The 21,550-nt window shown below is 32.0% G+C and overlaps 2 protein-coding genes across 2 annotated transcripts; both read left to right on the top strand.

Moving 5' to 3' along the window:
* The first annotated feature begins 9,274 nt into the window (after positions 1 to 9,274).
* LOC25500597 (probably inactive receptor-like protein kinase At2g46850) lies at positions 9,275 to 12,535 on the top strand. Its single transcript, XM_013589075.3, has 3 exons — positions 9,275 to 10,207; positions 10,978 to 11,061; positions 11,207 to 12,535. The coding sequence occupies exons 1-3, from the start codon at positions 9,400 to 9,402 to the stop codon at positions 12,289 to 12,291; spliced, it is 1,977 nt and encodes a 658-aa protein (XP_013444529.2). The 5' UTR covers positions 9,275 to 9,399; the 3' UTR covers positions 12,292 to 12,535.
* A 2,771-nt stretch (positions 12,536 to 15,306) lies between these two features.
* LOC25500596 (soluble inorganic pyrophosphatase 1) lies at positions 15,307 to 18,742 on the top strand. The gene is made up of 9 exons (XM_024771821.1): positions 15,307 to 15,458; positions 16,384 to 16,507; positions 16,631 to 16,659; positions 16,757 to 16,822; positions 16,910 to 17,017; positions 17,224 to 17,289; positions 17,380 to 17,500; positions 17,942 to 18,023; positions 18,437 to 18,742. Exons 2-9 carry the CDS (start codon positions 16,384 to 16,386, stop codon positions 18,477 to 18,479), a joined length of 639 nt encoding a protein of 212 aa, XP_024627589.1. The 5' UTR covers positions 15,307 to 15,458; the 3' UTR covers positions 18,480 to 18,742.
* The last annotated feature ends 2,808 nt before the right edge of the window (positions 18,743 to 21,550 follow it).

Here is a 21,550-nt window from a genome sequence, read left to right as displayed (position 1 = left end):
ATGGTTCTTACAATTTGTTTTTTTTTCTTTCGCACCGGTTTCCGACTCATCAAAGATAGACAAGTAATCCGACTCGTGCGTAGAGGCATACATACCAGTCAAGTGTTGTTTCCTATGGGAATCGAACCCGATATTCTTCGAATACGTCCTTAAAAGGAGCTCCTTATCATTAAAGTCCAAACAATTTGGTTTACAATTTGTTATTAATGATGAGAAGAATTCAGTTATCCAATTATGTAATTAATTTCATGCTGCTCTATAGCTTCTGAATTTATTTCTGACCTGTTGTTGATTGTTAAAATAGTTGGACAAATGGATTAAAAGGTTTGTTTAGACAGATAGCGTAGATAACAAGAAGTTGGTGACTTTATCTTGGAATAATGTGTGTACCTCCATAGCATGTCTAAAGCTTAAAGATATTAACGAAGTTGGAAGCCTAAGCTTTGTTGGGGGTACACTGAAATCAAGTAAACAATGGGCTCACATCTTGAAAATTAAATATGAAAATTGCTTTTCTAACATCAAAAAGTTCACATTGACACAAATAAATGACTAAATTACCTCCAGCGGTAGTTAACTGCCTCTGACATATCCGGCGGTAGTTAACTGCCGCTGGCCCCAGAAGTAGTTAATTGCCTCTGGCTTTGCTGCACTTAAGTGCACTTTCAGTTGTGATTTTACGCGTTTCGGTCGAAAAATCAAAATAAATTGAAACTTATTCAGAATTCTACGAAACTTTACAAACCATCTTTATATATTTTTTTAGAGCTGTCTGCAAAAAAACCATCTCAAAATTTAATTTCTAGATCGACGTTTTGATTTCTTGAGTTATTGGCGCATTAAAAACTCATACTTAATCTATCCGTTGTCGAAAAATTCTAATTTTTTGCGGGAAATGTGTTTTTTATGTTCTTAATATGTGTGCAAAAAATAATGAAAAAATTCAACCTCTATAGAACTTTTCCGGACGCGCAGTTGAAAAAATATTGCAATTTTACTCGTTTCAGTAAAAAAATTCAAAATAAATTGAGGATTAGTCAAAATACTAAGAAAATTTGCAGATCCTCTATATGTATTTTTATAGAGGTGTCTGCAAAAAAACAGCTCAAAATTCAATTTTTAGGTTGATGTTTTCGTGTCTTAAATTTTAGGCGCGTTAAAAATTCATATTTAATCCGTCCCTTGTCGAAAAATTCAAATTTTTTGTGGGAGATGTTATTTTTTTGTTATAAACATGAGTACAAAAAATCTTTGAAAAAGTTCAACCTTTAGGACACTTTTTCGGACTTGCACTTGGATAAAAAATTGCGATTTTGCATGGTTCGGACGAAAAATCAAAATAAATCGAGACTTAGTCGAAATGCTACGAAACTTTATAAACACTTCTATAAAAATACATATAGATTATGTGCAAAGTTTTATAACATTCCAAATAAGTGTCGATTTTTTTTTATTTTTCAATTGCGATTTTTCGTAACATATAATCATGTTTCTCTTTGGTAGGACAACTAGCTTGGAACTAAACTTTATTATGATTTAATTCCTTCTCCTATACCTAATGCAATCCTTCCTAGAGGACAAGGTCACTCCACATCAAGCTTTCATCTACAGGTTTATCGACTTTTGATACTCTTTTCTCAATTTGCAATAGAAGTTTGAGTCCTCTAATCCATGACCTTGTTCTTGCAGCAACTACCCATATTCTCTAGATGGCTTGGAAATGCATAAATGATTTGAGGTTTCATAACATCTTTCCTAAATTTGAACAAGATTCAAATTATGTTAAGGGTGTGTTTGGATTGAGGGTTTAGGAGGGGGAGGGAGGGGAGGGTTCACTTTTAATTTTTAAATTACGAACACTGTAAAATGTTTTTTCAAATAAATTAAAGTGTTTTTGAAGTATTATATAATCATTTATCATGTTGTTGATTCAATTTTCTAAAAATCATTTTATAATGTCCGTAATTTAAAAAAGAAAAGTAAGTCATCACCTCTCTTCCCCTCCTAAACCCTCCATCCAAACACACCCTAAGAGTCTTATTTACCGGTCAGATCGTCACTCAAAAAGTCACATATTTTCTTCTATGCAAGAATTTCGAATTTTTACACATTTTAATGTGCAGTGTCACTCCAAAAATTGGATATGTTGGTATAGATTCAAGGGTTAGTAGTGTTTTTCACCTCTGTGATATATGTTATTTCTGGTTTTTGTTCCTATAAAATTTTCGGTTTGATTTGCATCCTCGTAAAAAAAAAAATCTGATTCAATCAACATAATATTAATATTGATCTTTACCGAATAAAAAAAACGATTCAATTAAATTCATATTCTTCTATCGGATTCAATAAAAAGTTTTATTCTTCTTGCAAAGATCACAATTGAATCATATTTTTTTTATTTACTTTTTTTTTTTTTAAGTAACCTAACGGCTAGAAAAATTAACCTTAAATATGAATAAGAGGGATGTTCGGAGTTTGAATCGCAGCCCCTATATATAATATGCATTATCCCTTACCAAGTCAATTAAACTCACAATGACTCTTTTCATTTAATCTTCTATTGAATAAAATGGCTTTGCTGCTGGTTAACGTTTTAATTTAATAGCAACATTTCATAATTGCATGGGAGCATCTTTGCTCCATTTTGGTTTCCTCAATTTACCCCATTACAAGTCATGGATGTGTGAAATTTGGCAAAAATATGTCCAACGAACTGTGATTAAAAGATTAAGAATAATAAGGATTTATTTTAAAAGAAAATAAAAAACAATCACATGGTTTCTTCTTTCTCCATGTGACAGACGCGTTCCTTCTTCCCCATCATCATCTGTCGTCGCCTCCCTCTCTTCCCCTTGCCGCCGTTGCCGTTTCATATGACTCTCTTCCCCTCTCCCCCTATGTGTAACCAATGCTTTCCAAGAAAATTTTAGATTTGAAAGTTCATTGATCACGATTATGGAAATTGGAATGACTTTTTTTAATGTTTTTATTAGAAAAATATTATTTTAAGAAGAGTTGCTTCAAACATATGTTAGTCAAAATGAATGATTTACTGTAGTTTGAGGAGGCATGCTGAATCACTCTACTTAAAATCCATATGTTTTCTTAATTTGGTTCAGGTGCTGGTGGTTTTTTCTTTGTACAGGAACTACTTAAATTAATGGATTGTGACTTTGCTTTGGCGGCGGCGCTGGGATGGATGGAGGCGGCGGCGGTGGCGGAGGATAGTTTGGACGGAGAAGAAGTGACGATGGTGAGAGGAAGATGAAGGGTGCGTAACGTTGTTGTTGGTGTGCATCAGAGAGAAAAATGTTTTTTCTAAGTCTTTTAATCTCAACCCTTAATTTTATTTTTACCACGTGTCATATATATGTGAAATGAAAAGGAGTAAATGGAGGTTTGGTAAATAAAGCAAAGATGAACTCGAATTTCATATGCTGTTTATTTAGATTGTTTTCACCGGTGTATTATCATGGTTGTATAGAAAGAAGGAGCATGAAACCTTATGCTAGGGATTTGTAGTGATTAATCCCAACCATCAATTAATACTAGCCTCTTGACCCGTGCTATCGCACAGGTCCTACCGAGAAGAAGTTAAACGAATAAGTCGCAACAATGTAAACATATATAGTTAATAGAAGTTTTAACAAAATTTAAAAATATGTTCCCTTCTACGACAACAATAGCAACAAATTGAAATGGTAGCATACATAAAAAAAAAAGGTTTGAACTTTAATCATCAAGATACATTATGAAAGAAATCAAAATGTCTTTGAAGGACATGAATTCAAACAAGTTTCGACGCACATTGCTTGCATTCACCTTAGTAAATCTCAAATTTCCCATCGTGTTAAGTTTGTACTTTTGTGGCAAGAGTTTGTAATTCCCCTCGTTAAATCCTATCATGACATTCTCTAACTTATATGTTCCTCCTTCTTCAACCATATTTTGAATCGTTGGCACCAGATATTTACGAACAGTGGCATGGATATGTCCTCGCTAAACAAAAATAACATGTCATTAACATAAACCAGAATATATGTAATCGTAGTGGCATATTGAATTCGTGTCTTTTTGTTATACATGAAGTTTATATAATATACCTTCTCATCGACGAATTAGTGTTTTTTTGTTATACATGAAGTTTATATAATATACCTTCTCATCGACCAATATCATGTTCATGAAGATGATCTCGTATGGATTTTTCATATCACGTATGAGCCATATATGGGCCACACGTATAATCAACTTCAAATCCTTATTCCCACCTGTCACGGCTGAAATGGAGTGAAAATGTTTGTCATCTTATCAATTGAAAGAAACTGTTGTTTTTACTAAAAGAACAGAAGAGTTGTATTCTCACAACTAAGTCTCATTTATATAGGATAGAGTTTTAAAGGAAGATAATACTTGTAGGGTTATCCTATCATGACATTCTCTAGCTTATATGTTCCTCCTTCTTCAACCATTTTTTGAATCGTTGGCACCAGGTATTTACGAACAGCGGCATGGATCCATCCTCGCTAAACAAAAATAACATGTCATTAACATAAACCATAATATATGTAATCTAGTGACATATTGAATTAGTTTTTTTTTTTTTTTTGTTATACATGAAGTTTATATAATATACCTTCTCATCGACCAATATCATGTTCATGAAGATGATCTCGTCTGAATTTTCTTTATCACGGATGAACCATATATGGGCCACACGTACAGTCAACTTCAAATCCTTCTTCCCACCTGTCACGGCTAAAATGGGGGTGAAAATGTTTGCCATCTTACCAATTGAAAGAAACTGTTGTTTTTGCTAAAAGAACATAATAGTTGTATTCTCACAACTAAGCCCCACTTATATAAGATAGAGTCTTAAAGGAAGATAACACTTGTAGGGTTTTGGTTTTGAAAAAACCAAAATAACGTGCATGGACATTAAACATTAGTAGCACACTAATTAATATGCGAATGACCATAGTCTTCTATTGGTAATAATTCATATTCATTGCAGCCATAAAAGTAATTACTGCATAATTAATTGTAATGCATTATGACGTTTCCAATTCCAAAAATTGTTAGTGTCTATCATAAATACCAATAGTTGACATTTGGCGTGGATATTGGTTTACTACTGAATATTATATCCATGACCTGAATTTTCGATTAGCAATAATAAGTAATAATTTTTCTTTTACTCACAATGAAATATCATTAAGTTCCATAAATATTTGAAACATGAAAGGTTATGTGATCTACGGCTGAAATGTAGGAAGTGGTTCGCGGATGGGATTAGCATTAATTACGTATTAGAAAGGGAAAATGAGGATGAATTAGGGCTAACATACCAGCTTGACAAGTGTAGCTTTTATAATAAAGGATTAAATATAATGGCCATTGACTAACTTTTTTATACTTACTCTAGGAGAACCAACGAATCCCTCTCACACACACACATACACTATTTTTCTCATACTCTTGTCGTGTCAGTGTTGTGAGGGGTATGTTCTATATTTTCTTTGGAGGGTGCAAGTGTATTGAGATAGTCGGGTCGTTGAAGGTTTGCTATGTGTCGTAGAAATTTTCACGGATAATGTTGAATCTAGCGAGAGAAAGCCTCGTGATTGCATTGCGAATTGATATGATTGGTTATTTAACTCCTATGCATACCGTGTTTTCCGCCAAAGTCCTAAATAAAGTGGTTTTGAATTTTTACTTCAACATCTCGTGATGCTTCGTGAAATGATGATTCGCTACAAAAAGCACTACCGAATTTTCACATAGTATTATTTTCTTATTATCATTAGACAAGGTTCATGATTTTTTCCATGTCATATCCTTGTTTTCTTTTATTTTTCTCTATGTTTATTTTTCCCAACACTTTCTAAGACATGGACTCTCAACAAATATTCCAAAATTGTTGAACTGATGCTTATCATTATGACCCATCAGTCTCCCATGATCCGAAGCAAATCTTGGATCTCAATTCAATAAAATGTTTGAGATATTCCATTTAACCTTGCTATAATTTCTTTATATATCATCACATTCTATTGGATACCCAAGCAACATCACATTCTATTGAAATGCTCTTGTATATGGATGCTAATTAAAACTTTAATCATGCCCTACGAAGAAAAAGTGTGGAAGAAAGGTAGAATGTCCCAAAAGCAAACTTTCTTATATCCTTTTCATCCATTTATTTACACTTTTGTTAAATTGTCATCACATCGCATATTTTCCATTACCACATCAGTTAAAAATAAAGATCAAAACCACTTATTTCACCTAAGTGGACCTAACACATATAAAGACAACCTTAATACTCCATTTTTTTTGATTCTATAATATTACTGGTCACACTTGACCAAAAATATATATTACTGGTCACAGGGTATTATAGAAGAACATACCGTGTGTAAGCACTTCAATCACCAAAACAAAAAAGATGTTGATGTTGATTTAGGACAATAAACTTTATCTTTTTTCTTCTTCCTTTGAGTAAAAAGTTTAACTTTATTCTTACCCAATTACATTAAAGGAAATGCTAAAGAATGCGTTTAAACATTAGTTAAGATGACAAATTTAAAATGTTGTATTGGGAAATGGTGAAAAGTAATAGATTTAACTTTTTAAAAATTAAAAAATTATTGTATTTAATGCAAACTTATCAATTTTTATTTTCTTAACTAATATCCTTATGACATTGGTTAGCATAACTCTTAAATTAAATGCCACTGATATATACTTGGCCAATTTTTTTATTTTTTTTTACCATGTTTCCTATATCACAGAGTTGTACTGTTAACAAAATCCACACCTATTTCACGCAAATCATTGACGATCTAATATACAATATATAATGCACACTATTCTTGCTTTAGATTTTCCCCCTATATAAGATCACCTACACAATTTGAACAAAACTAAATTCAACCCTATATTCTCGAGGGAGTACCTCATTCAATGTGAGACACATAAAATACCCCCTCATACTCATGACTAGACTAATAGAGAGTCTGACCTGAATGGTATGATAGCAGAAATCTGATAGCAATTAGCCGAACAAATTTAAGATAGGCTGTGATATTGTCGTTGAATTTTGGATTGGGTCCAACTCAATCTTACAAATCAACTTGTAAGGTGGAGATTGTTGTCACTTATAAACATATTGTCATATTATCTCTCATCAAATGCGAGACTCTTAACAAATATAGCAAAATAACAACTAATCTAGTGGCTGTGCTAATACCTTGTGAACACTTGGTCCCAAGTTTGAACTCCAAATCTCCCGTTTTTGGATTTATTAAGTAAATTTCCGATTGAACCGACTCATCCAACTTAAAAAAAAAATGATTACGTCAATTTTATTTTATTTTTTTTTGGTTAAGGATTACGTCAATCTCGATCCTTTCTAAATCATCAAACCACCTTACCACTTTCAAACATGCCATAAAATTAGGGGGATGTAAGCTGTAAAACTCTACCTTAGGCCTAAAAAATTTCTTTTCGATTCAATTAAAACAAGTAAAGAATAAAACTAGATGAAAAAGACTACACTAAAACCTGATATTATTTAAATTTATAGGTATAGGTAATAATTTTGTTATTTTAAAAAGATATTTTTTTTAACATCAAGACTTATTTAAAAATTAAAAAAGGAAAAAAAGAAGAAGAAGCTAAATATAAAACACTTTTTGGAATGTTGCCTTATTTTAGAATATCTATTGACGTAAATTTTGAGAGATTGTTTGGGAGAATTTATTAAAACATTTTTTGAATGTCATAAGTTGTTTCTAGCTTATTTTTTTTCACAATTTTTTCAAGATAGCTTCTGAAAACAACTTATAAAAAAATAACTTCACTTTATTTTATCTTTTGCTATAAAACATAAACATTTATCATGATAAACGATTATGTTATAATTTATAAACTCCAAACAAGGTCTAAATTAAGCTAACCTTAGCGCTTATTTGGGCTTTACGTCCTACCATCATTTTCTGCAGCAACTCTTGTAATATGAATAATATTATCACATTATTATTAAATAGTAGTAACATTATAATATTAATGTATCTTCTCTCTTTTTGTAAGGTACGCATCCTTACATTGTTGACAGATCTGACATTCCGTAATTCTCAAACTTAGATATAAAAAAATGTTTGATATCTCCTCATTGTGTGCTCCAACTTACATTTCCCTATGTATATTCACCATACTCTATGATACTCATACTACTATATGCTACGTAACTAAGTCTAGTCCAATTTTCAACGTGGTTGAAATTCTCACACCCCTTGGCCACGCTCACTAAGCACATACTCCCACATATTATTTTTGTACCAATTGCACCCTATTCCACAGACCAATCGTCTCACTCTTCTCCAACTTCTATGTCTTCCTCATTGCCCAATATACCTCCCTGATTTTGCCACGTGTCATATTGTTTGATCACAAGACATACTATGTAGGAGTAGTATGCACTAGTACTATGTACTGTTGTATTCATGTTATGTTACTATTTGAGTAATTTTCATTAGAATTGTGAACCTATTTATTTAGTTTTGAAATTGTAGAGTTTGTGAAGATACTCTAAAGTGTTACGGAAAGTTAAAGATCTTTAATTATTTATGATAGTTTGTCAAATTTGTTCTTGAAATTAAACATTGTCATCAAAGTTAATTTGATTTAAGCAAAACTATATTCAAATTCCTTAAATATCATCTTTTGTGAATACAAAAAATCGTGATCGTAAAGTTAGAGTCAATTAAAAGTGACGAACAATTATAGATTAGTCAGTTAGACATCAACAAAATCGTTAGATATTTCGCACTCTCAAGTAGGAGTCATACATAGGAATAAGTTGGGGGTAAGGGTAGGAATAAGATTCAGGGGTATTGCTTTAATATGGACCGTAGAACTATATATATATGACTTGTAACAATGTAAACCCTAACTCACTCAAGTAATATAGAAAGTTATAACTATTCTATAGCCGCAGAGGTAAAAACGATTAGTCATTTGAAACGGTCGTGTTCCATTGTTTACTATTTGCATTTGCTTTAATCTTTTGTTGCTAGCTCTTGTTCGAACATGCACATATAACATATATTATTTTAAAAAACAACTTGAGATTAAATTCATATATGTAAAATGACTAATACGGGCTAATATTTTCTATTTTAAGGATAGTTTTTGGACCCTTCAATCAACACCTTTCTGATTATTTTTATGTATATATGTGGTTTTCTATATACCTTCAACACTTTCTCATTATTCTAAGATTCACTTGCCATTATTATGCAATAAAAGGGAGTGTCATGAACGCATTGTTTTTTCTTTAACACCTAAACTCAACAAGTTCTTTCACTAGCACTGTCCCTGCCACTGCTACTAGCAATGTTTAATGTTGTTGTCCTCATGAAATCTTTTCTTACTATCATTTTTCTACTTCTTTTGTTCTTTCCTTTAACTTCTTCCCTCCAACAAGTGCAAACAAAACTAGTTGAACCACCTTTGCTTCCAAAAAATTCATGCAATGAAACATGTGGAAAACTCCATGTTCCATTTCCATTCTACATCAACAACACTTCATGTGCTTCATTGTCAAGTTCTTTCCACCTCTCTTGCTCAAATTCATCCACCCTTTTGATCAAAATAGGTTCACAAAACTATCCCATTTTGGAATTCTTTTCAGATGGTTTGTTAGTAGACTTTCCAGGAACCTCATCGTGTCGACAGTACAACGATTTGAATTCATTTGGTGAGAGGAGTTTTGATGGAAGAAACTACTTTGGTGTATCAGTTGATAATGTTGTTGGTCTGTATGATTGTGAAGATTCTTCACTTTGTAAAGCAGATTGTGAAACAGTTAATCTTCCTGGTTGTGATGGAAGTGTTGGTGGTGGTTCTCTTGGATGTTGTTATCCACTTTCTGATCATAGTATATGGCATATTGGTGAAGGGTTTTCTGTTTTTTCACAATTTGGATGTAGGGGATTTTCTAGTTGGGCTGTTTTGAGAGGGTCTTATTCAGGTAAAAGAGGGGTAAAATTGGAATTTGGTATTCCTAGGAACTTTTCTAAGGAGATTTGTGCTAAGAATGCAGATATGGTGAATGCTACAGCAGTTAAAGGTGGCATAAGGTGTGTTTGTCAAGATGGATTTGTTGGTGATGGTTTTGTTAATGGAACAGGATGCTTATTATGTGAGTAGTTTTTACTTTTCAACATCTTTATGTGGTTACACAAGTATTATTTGCCTTGTTTTGACATTATAAATTATTTGCCTAGTTTTGAAAAGCACTTATCATATAAGTGCTTATGCATGGGTTATATGTTGTTTTCGTAAACTATCAGAGAGCTTATAGAAGTAAGTTAAATGCAGCTTATAGACATGTCATAAGTTGTTAAACTTAGGGGTGGGCAAAAAAACCAAAAACTGAACTGAACTGAACTAAACAAAAAAAAAAACTGAACCAAACAAGTCCCCCAACCAGTCTTACAAGTGTTTATGTCAGTAGATAAGTACAAATACATCAATCCAAACAATCATTGACTTCATTCAACATGTATACAAAACCATTCATTTATAAAGTAGAGCCAGAAAGTTGTGAAACTGCAAATAAAAGCATGGCTTCTCTTGTTTCTTCTGCTTCTCAGTTCGACCTAAACTATTAAGGTGGAATTTGGAAGAGTTTATGCAAGCTTACCTTATGATATAAGCACATATGCATGTGTTTGGAATAAGTTATGAAAATAGCTTATGATATGTTAAACTTATTTTTATAAACTATCTAAATTAGCTTATGTAAAGGACTTCTATAGAGTTTTCCCTCATTATCTTTATCAGTTGCATAAATAGCTGATACATAACCACTTTTTACAATAATCGCTTAATTAAGGTGTTTATCCAAATGTCTCCTAAATGGAAGAAAATTTGGAAACCTAAGTATTACTTCATGTATTTCCACTGCAGCATGTATCAAGAATGGAAAGGAAGCATATGGAAGTGACTGCTATATCAAAAGACATGATCAAAGAAAAATGGTTATCATTGCTGGTAAGTAGCATTACATTGTAAACTTCTTCTAATGATTTTTGCTAGCATAAGTAAGTATTTGAAGTCCTAAATACTCAATTAAACTATGTTATCAGCCACATTTTCCTTCTATTATGTCTATCTCATGACATCATATATCATGCAGGAATTCTTTGTCCAGTTCTTATTGTTGCCTCCTTAGTTACACTATTCTATCTTCTAAAAAGAAAACAAAGGCCAGGAATGTTCGATTCTGAGCAAGCTTATTACCACAACATTTCATTCCGAAAAACGTGTAGAACTCGACTATTCAGCCACCATGAGCTAGAGGAAGCCACCAATGGTTTTGAAGATAACAGAAAACTCATGCAATGCAATAACAGCACAATGTTTGCCGGTGTTCTTGGTGATGGATCGCATGTAGCTATACACAAGTTATTAAAATGTGAGAATGAAAAAGACATGATGCAAGTCATGTCACAAATTGAAGTCCTATCTACAATTGTACATAGAAATGTTGCATCAATTCTTGGCTGTTGCATTGATTCTAGCTACACTCCTCTAGTGGTTTATGAATATCCTTCAAATGGTACCTTAGAGGATCATTTACACCAAAAGTTCCAAAACATAGGACAAAAGCTTGGTTTACATTGGTATAGGAGATTGAATATTGCAACAGAAATAGCTAGTACTATTGCATTGTTACATTATGATAAATCTCCTCCAATATTCCATCATAACCTAAAGTCTAGTTGCATCTTCCTAGGTGATGATTTTTCTGTCAAGATTGCAGGATTTGGAATACATAATTCTGATGTTAATAATTATGATTACAAGAATTGTGAAACTCGCGAACACTTTCGCTTGTGCAAAAATGATGTCTACGACATAGGTTTGTTGCTACTCGAGATTATCTACGGAACAAATCAATTGGACTCACCTACATTAGCCTTGAAGAAAATTAGGGATGGAAAGATCGAAGAAATTGTCGATCCACTTCTTAATTATTACGAACAACCGCGTCATTGTCAAGAACAGATTCAGATCATTGCTGACCTTGCCACAAGATGTTTTCTGTTTAGTGGAGATGGAAAGATGGGAATGATTGATGTTGCTAGGGAATTGGTTCATTTGACAAAAGATAGTGTTGATGGAGGAAATGTGAAAGGAATTGCTCTTGAAGAAACATTCTCAAATTCTAGTCTTCTTCAAATGATATCTTTGTCTCCTGATTCTATGAATGTTCCTTGAATTTCAATCTTCAACTATGTTTGTTAGTCACAACAATATGAGATGTCAGAGTTATGTGTATGTGTGGATTAGAAATTTCCTAGTACTGTACATTGAGACCATGGATTCTAAACTAAGATGTATAATTAAGCAAGTGTATGCTATCTTATATGTGATTAATGATTATTCTGATGGAGCACCATATTCTTGTATAAGACTATCAACAAGAGCTAATTAGTTATGATAAATTCATGGTATTAGAGAATTGAAGTGTTCTTTCAGTTGTAAGTTTGATATGGCTGTCTTGTATATTTTTTGTTTCTTTGTTTGTGATTCAACCTCAAATCCACAACACAGCATTTCCGAGGTATTGTTTGTTTTGGCCTTGTGTGGAAGGTGCCTTGTTGGATTGAGGAATGTGAGCGTTGTTTATAAACTACTATTGGCTCGGACTCCTAAACATTGTGGGATTTTTTGAGTACCGGAACAGTTTGTTCTATATTCAATTTCCTATTCGAATTCAAATGGTTGAATCAATTTACTAGCATTATTTTTTCTACATAATTTTTAGAAGTCCTTATATTCACTTATATTCAATTGTGATTGGGTTTTAGGTTTGTCTGGCTTCATTAAGACTTCTATGTGGTTACTTGATGAACTTCACGTCATCTATAATGCGCAACTAAGGGAAAGTTCTTTTTGACTTCTTCAAAGAAAAAATAACTAAGGAGCAAAGTTTTTAAATCTTTATTGAATATCATTTCAAACTGGCAATTGGTTTAGCTATGCATGAATCTTCTCCCGACTATCCTTATGTTTGTATCATTAGACAGATTCATCAATTTCAAGTGTTGGATTAGATCATCTATTTTTGGCACACTCTTAGAGAGGAAAAGAAATAGGAAAATTCTATGGTGAAGTCATATGACTTTTTTGGTGAAGTTAACACTATAACATCAAAAATGTAATGAGTAACACTCCACTATTTGTAGAATGACATCAAAAGTTCAGCCTATCATCAATTTATCAGGTTAACAAGACTACACTTAATATAATTTTATCATACCTTGTTCTAAGCGTAACACCCTAAAAAGTGTAACACTTAATACTATCACATAATATCATCAACTCTATTTGCATGTTAAAGATTCCAACGATAAAATAGTACATGTAAGTCCAAGATGTTGCAAGCATTACCAGATGAATATACTATTGATCATTAATCAGTAATGAACAATTTAAAAATGAATCAAACATTAAAATCAAAATTAACTTTTTCAAAAAAGTCAATTTCCTGACTGCACCGTAAAAACTCCCAAAAAAATATGCAGATTGACTCGTAAAAGTTGGAGCTTCATTTGATGATACTTTACTGATTTAGGACATTTATCTTGCTCAACTAGGGGATCTGATTTTACCTTTATTTACATGTATTTCTAGTAACAAAAGATCCAAAACAAACCTTACTTTAACACCCTATTAAAAAAAAAATCACAATTAAGACTATCAACCGATATTTAATACTTCCTCCGATCCTATTTATAAAAAATATTTAACTTTTTTGATTCATTACATAAATGATGTATTTGGTCTATATTCTAGACAAGATACATTAATTACATAATAAATATAAAAAGTTAACTTTTTCTTGTAAATATGACCGGATGGAGTATAAAATAAGTCTTTATATATCCTATATGATCGATCAACTTTTATTTAATTTTTTTTTTTGGCTTTCGCATCGGTTTCCGACCCACCATTGATGGGCGACTAATCCGGCTCGTGCGTAGAGGTCTGCGCACTATATGATCAACTTTTAAAATCTACCAAAAAAAACCTTTAAAAAAAGTCAAATTACATGATATAGTTTGGTTAGAACTTGTGAAATGTGAATGGATTATTTTCGGCATGTGCAAACGTATCACCAGATTGACCACGAAGCCATAAAAGTCGTTTTCCGGTAAAACGTGCAAGCAATTTGTCTTCGTGATCTCAACTACAACAGCCAAGACTCTACACAAATCAAGGGCTCGCCTTTTATTTTTTATGGGAAAATATTGCTGTGAGAGATATTATCATATGATCGTGAAGGGTGTATAAAAAGTGAATTTAAATCTTTCTCCGTCTTGCACTATTTGAACTCTAAATTCTACCTTTACTTATTTGAAAATGAATTTCCTAACCATTAAATTATTGGCTAAACTTTACTTTTCGCCCTCTAAGTTTCAAAATGTTGCGATTTTGGCCCCCTATTAAAAAAAATGGCAAAAGTGACCCTCTATGTTTAGGGAAATATGCTCTTTTGACCTCCTAACATAAGGGAAATAGCTTTTTGACCCCTTATCTTTACAAAAAGTTGCGATTATGGCCCCTTTTTTGGAACATGTGGCGTCTTCTCAGCAATTTTGGGATGAAGGGGGCCAAAATTGCCATTTTTTTTAATAGGGGGCCAAAATCGCAACATTTTAAAACATACGGGACGAAAAGTGCACTTTAGCCTAAATTATTTGACAAAAAAAACAAACGAATTTAAAACTCATCAATATTTCTTTTTTTAAGCAAAATCTTTCTTAATTCCTTATTTTTTATGGATTTTTTTTTTTTTATGAATTTGTTTATTTATTAATATTCACGTATTCTCCATCCCTAAAAAAAATAAAAAATATTCACGTATTCTCCACTATCTTATTGCATTGCCTAAGAAAGAAAGAAAAACTAGGAAATTGGATAGGGAATATTTCCCTTAAATCACGTCGCTCCATTTCGATCATTCTTTTCATTTTTTTTTTATTTTTTTATTAAAGAAAGCATGTAAGTCACTCAATATATTCCACCATAGGAACCAATGATATAAAGTTACTATATTATTCCTTTCTTAAGTAAAATGGAAACAAAAGTTTTAGAAAATGAAAGAGTAACCTTAAAAACAATTAAACTCTAGATTTGGTAATTTTGTTTGGCTATGATTTACCTTTTGAAAGTTCCAAAGAACATGTGGAGTTGTAAGCTAATTTGTCTCATGCACATACAAAAAGAGTGGTAAAACTTGACTCACTCTATTATTTCCTTTGACTTCTATATATATATAATATAAACATCACATACACAAAGCCATTACACTTCTTAGGATCTCTCTGCATTACCCTCCCTTTACACCTTTTCTCAATATTCTTTTGGTGTTATTCAAGGTTTGTTTCCAATCATATAGTTAATTTTACGTTTGGTATTGGATTTATGTATCAAGTTATATATGATATCTTATGAGTTTACTATCATAGGTTGAAACTAGAAAGTCTCTTTCAATTTTATTCTATTGGGAGTTTATTTCCTTTGATTAACCATTTTATAAATTAATGACATAGTTCTTGAATCATAAATAACCCATTTTTGTGATTCCTTTGATATGTTGTAATAATGTAAAGGTCTTATTGAGATCCAATAATAATCAAGTTTGATTAGATGATCAGCAAAAGTCATTGACTTTTGAGGGATAAAGATTGGTATTTGCAAAACAGTGATAAAATTTACTCAAGTGTTGGAATTTGAAATAATCTGTTAAGGTAAAAGAAAATAACATATCGTTGAATGAAGCAAATCCTTTTGGTGAAATGTTGACAAATAAAGGTCTTTGGATTTGGACTATGCCTAGATACTGGATCATAATCATGCTGTGATCAATGTTTTTAAAACCGAATAGGACGGTTCAAGTTGAACCGTGAACCGGTATTGTCTACAAACTGCGGCCTCGTTCGGTTTGAATGGTTCAAAGTAGTTGAACCATGACTGGAGGCCTAACCAGTTTGATGTTTGATTCGGTTTTTAAAACATTGGTTCTAATGGAACATGAATTGTTAAGCTTGGATTACATAGTTTTAGTGAAAGGTTCTAAATTTCTAATTGTGGCTGTGGTTGCGGTTACACTGTGATCCTTGATATTTAGGACAAATGCGACTGCAATTGTGGTCTCGATGCAGTTAGAGATGTCTCCGAAATCTGTATATTGTGGACCACAGTTTAGAACTATGTACTAGGCTTAAACTAATTTTACTCTTATTGATTTATCAGAAACATTTGATCTTAATTTTTGTTGTTTTCTGTGTCATGTCTTTAAAGATGAGTGAAGAGAAGAGTGAAGAAGTTCAAGAAACCCGCCCAACTCCCCGTTTGAATGAAAGGATTCTTTCATCTTTGTCAAGAAGATCAGTTGCTGCTCACCCTTGGCATGATCTTGAAATTGGTATTCTTGTTGAACACGTTACTAAGCTTGTCCTATTTAGCGTAACTTGTGCATTGACACAATCATTTTAAAATTAGATGAATAATGAATGAATTCAGTAATGATCTTGATTTTCATATGCAGGTCCTGGTGCACCAAATATTTTCAATTGTGTAAGTACAAAACTTTGATCTTCATTTACCCCTTCAATAACATTTTTCACTTCGTTATGCTGTTTCCGCTTGTTCAATGATTAGTTGCTACATGCAGGTTGTAGAGATCACTAAGGGAAGTAAGGTCAAATATGAACTTGACAAAAAGACTGGAATGATTAAGGTATGAACCTATTGCTTTCATTTTGAAATTTGAAATGGACAATAATATTATCTTGGAATTTATCACTTTAATTCTTCCTATGTTCAGGTTGATCGGATTCTGTATTCGTCAGTTGTTTATCCTCATAACTATGGTTTTATCCCTCGAACTCTATGTGAAGACAATGATCCACTCGATGTCTTGGTTCTCATGCAGGTAATTTCTTACCTTGTAATTAGACTCATGATACAATTGTTGTGAGTTGTGACCTAAGAAACTTTAATCATAACAATAGTTCCGGTTCTGGACAGCAATATCGAACCATGCTTTTTTCTGAATAGTTACTAATTTGATAACTATGTTTGAGCTATATATCAAGAATTATATTCATCAGTGAACATTTTGAATTACTTATATGGCAGGAGCCGGTTCTTCCTGGTTGTTTCCTGCGAGCCAGGGCCATCGGACTAATGCCTATGATTGATCAGGTATTCCTTTCACTTTTTAGACAAAAAAACAATTCACAATTCTATTCCTCTAGTTTACTTAACAAACAAGTTATTATCATACTCACACAGGGGGAGAAGGATGATAAAATCATCGCGGTATGCGCTGATGATCCGGAGTATAAGCACTATACTGACTTCAAAGAACTTCAACCTCATCGCCTAATGGAGATTAAACGCTTCTTTGAAGACTGTATCCTTTATTCTTATTTTAACAAAATGTTGCATAACAAGCTCAATAGTGTAAGAGAACATATTTCTTCGTTTACTTTTTAATTACGAAATTTTCATCTTATTTTCTATTTTAAAATTTTTGGTATACGAAAATATTGAATAGAAAATGTTTTCATAAACCGAACACACATTAACGGCATATTTGGATCGACTTTTTTGGACTTATCTACTAACATAAGCATTTCCCTAAAATATACAGGATAGCTTATAAAAACACCTTATAATTTATCTGGAAATAGTTTGACTTTATTTTATCTTTTGTTATAGAAATAACATACATACAAGCACATATATGATAAGCATTTGTGCTATAAGTGCTTAATTAAGCAGTACCTCCAAACATAGCTCAAGTATCTTTATGTCCTTTTGAAAAATTAGCATTTCTTAACATATTGTTTAGACAAGAAGAATGAGAACAAGGAAGTAGCAGTTAATGAGTTTTTGCCACCATCTACTGCTGTTGAAGCCATTCAACACTCAATGTAAGTATACATACAACAACTAATTTATTTATTTTTTTTCTTTCTTGTATCTAATTAAAATTGAATTTTAGTGAAAGAATTTATCATCTATTGCCAAAAAGGTTATATACCATTAACAAATGTGCCTTTTCTTGTTGATAATGAATTATTCTAACATGCTTATCTGATTAATTTTTCATTTAGTTCCTATACTAATCCACCATGTTTATGTAATGTAACTCAAATACTAACCGTACGGATACGGACACGGACACGAACACTGTTAATAATTTGAGAAAATAACATAATTCAATATAATTATATGTGTCCGACACCGGAACACGCCTAATCCAAGGAGTGTCCAGACTTCATAGACGGTATGTAATGTGCATCATTTGACCTTAATATGATATTTTGTCTCTGATTTGGTGCAGGGATCTTTATGCTGAGTATATTCTGCATACCTTGAGGAGATAGACAAGAATATTCTTCATGAAACTGAATAAACTGCATCACTATAGACAATTTTTGAAATTATTTGGATGAAAATCTATTGTATTTTTTGTATTGAGTTGGATACTATACCATTTCTTTTTAAGTGGAGAACAAGCATCAAGTTTGATATATTTATGTAAAATATGGTTGATTGAATATTTTTCCTTTTTATTCCTGATTTGTTAGCCAAAATCTTGTGGCATTAATATGTGCTGCTCCTGTGATCATATAGTACAAATTTTTCACTTTTCTGTACGTACTACTAGAATTGATATCCTCTTTATTTGTTAAAAAAACATGGAGGACTCAATTATTACTATATAGTTTTAAGCGCATAAATTATATAAAATCCTATTCTTTAACATGTATTTTAGGACACACGTTAGCATGGCCTTGACAAAAAAAAATTATATTTTCAAAATTATTGATATTTCTTGGTCCTTTATACACAAAATTATAGTAAGGGAGCCCTTCACTTCTCCCAATAAATGGAAAGTATAGTTACTCATGCTAGCATTTTACTTAGAAACTCTATGAAGCCCTTTAAAAACTTTAAGCATCGTTGGCATAACGTCATAAATGCAAAATTTTGATAGTTTCCAATGTAAAACTACCACTTGCTAGCATGACCCATTATGCAATCTAAACGAAATTTTGGCCTTGTTCTATGGTGGAGCTAAAGAAATATTAAAGTTTTTCCCAATCGAAACTTAATTTTCGATGGTGAGTATCTCGCAGGACGCAGGTTCTGATATACAATATTTTTTGGCTAAAATCTCCCAGATCGTAGGATTCAATGAACATTTTTCTTAGGTTAAGCAACTTGGGAGGTCTAAATAGAAATATCCAAATATTAGAGGTATGAGCTCACAATGAAAACCATTTCTTAAGGTGTTGCATACACTTCCTTTTCTTTTTTTCTATTCACACCTCCCCAAATTTTTCTTGTTGGTCCATCCACCTCCTCCCTCTCACCTGCCCAATTGCAAATTGAAACTTTGAATGAGCAATTATGTGTGGTAGTTTTAGCAATGAGTGATTATGGAGGATAAGTTTTAAAGCTCACAGTTTCAAAAGTGGATATTGTTTGGAGTGGGGGGTTGGAAGGTAGTGTTATGTTTTCATTGAAGAACAAGAAATCTTGTTTAATTAATCGATGAGAAATGCTAACGAGTATCTTTTGGATATTTTTTTAAGAACTTTATATAGTAAATTTGTGCATTCAATGTGACTTTATATAGTAAATTTGTATAGAAACTTGTGCATTTAATGTCATCGAGAATTGAAGCATTGAACATTTTTAATGAACAATTTCTTAATTGAGAATCCTTAAGAAGTACTACTTCCGTCCTTAATTATAAGACCCTTTTGAGAATTTTTTTTGTCCCTTTTTATAAGACCCCTTTGTTATTTCCAACTACATTAATTATTTTTTTACATACATGCCGATATTTATTATACATCTTTTTCTTCAATCAGCAATAAAAAACATGTTGAAAAAATAAACCAACCCTCTCTCTTAAAGGATATAATTGTAAAAACAATAGTAATTATAAACATATAAACATATTTAATACAAATATCCACTATCTTAATTCCCGTTATTTTTTCAAAAGGGTCTTATAATTAGGAACGGAGGTAGTATCTTTAGAACACTCATTAAGAAGACCCTTAATTAATGGGGTATCTCCAGGCATCAGTAGGAAAAATAGTCCACATATACGTCATATTGAGGAATATCACAAGGGATCATGAAGGAATAAAGTTGCTCAAAAAAGGAAAGCATCATAATCATGATATTTGGAGGGTTGAAAAAGTAATAACAAGAGGCTAAATATTTTACACCATTTGACCCAAGTTCTTTGATACGCCACTATACATATATCTATCTAAATATATTTGATAAAGACAGTACTGTACAAAGTGATGAAAATGGAATCAAATTCACAAGAAACCATGCATGAAAGAATAAAATCTTTATAGTAAATTCTCTTATAGAGTTAAGGAAGCACCGTGGAAGATCATGTAATTCAATTCATCCATATGGTGCTACAGAAACCAGCCGCTAAATGAGGGACCCAATTGATTCTTTGTTTATATGGAATAGCACATGTGTGACATAGAGCTAGGTGATATTGGTGACATTGACCAATCAAAATGTCACAATGCTTGTGAAAGATAGAGAAACACAAGCATTGTGACATTGTGATTGACCAATATCACAAATATCACCTAACTCTATGTCACCCAAGTGTTATCCGTTTATATATAATTTGGAAGGAACATTGCGTCAAGGAATTAGAGACCTTGAAATTGATGGTTATTGGAAAGATTCCATCATTAGTAGTTGAAAATGTGAATACAATTTCACATGCCATATGTCAAGGAAGTCCAAAAATTTGAATAGAATAAAAAAATACAAAAAATAAAAAATTGATGTCTTGTAGTGAGAGTGTTTCACTGAGTCGTTTTACTCAAATGCTTAATGAATTTCAATTAAAAATAAATTATTCAGACGAATGTTAATTCAAATTTTCCTTAGATAAACCTTTATTCGCACGAGTCTCTTCCCATAAAAATTTAATGGATGAATAATACATGTTATAGTGATCAGAGACATTTGTCTAAAAAAATTGCTTGGTTTTTTTAAGATATTGAAATTTATTTAAAAATTTGATAATTTTCATTGTATGTGATTAAATACACATATCTATATCAGTTGGGATTAGATCCAAAAAAAGGTATTAGTTTTCTCTAATGTGACAAATCAAAATCCATCATCACAAATAAAATTACCTCCAATAAAGAGAATATACAAAAAACTAAAAAAAAAAAAATACACATTATATAAATTAGAAAGTCAAATTTTCAACTATATAATACTTGAGAGACTTTACATGCAAGTGACATACCTAATTTTCAAAGGTCATGTGAATCATGCATTGAGCTTTCATGGCATAAAATTGGAATAAAGTTAGATCATCAGGTGGTCGGCGTTCTACCCTGCCCTGCCCACATCATGCAGAGTCACACTTACCATATATACCTAATTT

The sequence above is a fragment of the Medicago truncatula genome, chromosome 8, assembly GCF_003473485.1.
Source record: "Medicago truncatula cultivar Jemalong A17 chromosome 8, MtrunA17r5.0-ANR, whole genome shotgun sequence".
NCBI classification, from domain to species: Eukaryota; Viridiplantae; Streptophyta; class Magnoliopsida; order Fabales; family Fabaceae; genus Medicago; species Medicago truncatula.
Note: the sequence above shows the minus strand (reverse complement) of the source record. Positions and strands in the feature narration are given on the sequence as shown.

Excerpts from the sequence above, each read along its gene's own strand:
- LOC25500597 (XM_013589075.3), top strand. The coding sequence starts at position 9,400 with ATGTTTAATGTTGTTGTCCTCATGAAATCTTTTCTTACTATCATTTTT. Across the intron at positions 10,208-10,977 it reads TGGAACAGGATGCTTATTAT|CATGTATCAAGAATGGAAAG; the intron begins GTGAGTAGTTTT and ends TTTCCACTGCAG. Across the intron at positions 11,062-11,206 it reads AAAAATGGTTATCATTGCTG|GAATTCTTTGTCCAGTTCTT; the intron begins GTAAGTAGCATT and ends TATATCATGCAG.
- LOC25500596 (XM_024771821.1), top strand. The coding sequence starts at position 16,384 with ATGAGTGAAGAGAAGAGTGAAGAAGTTCAAGAAACCCGCCCAACTCCC. Across the intron at positions 16,508-16,630 it reads TTGGCATGATCTTGAAATTG|GTCCTGGTGCACCAAATATT; the intron begins GTATTCTTGTTG and ends TTTCATATGCAG. Across the intron at positions 17,290-17,379 it reads TAATGCCTATGATTGATCAG|GGGGAGAAGGATGATAAAAT; the intron begins GTATTCCTTTCA and ends ATACTCACACAG.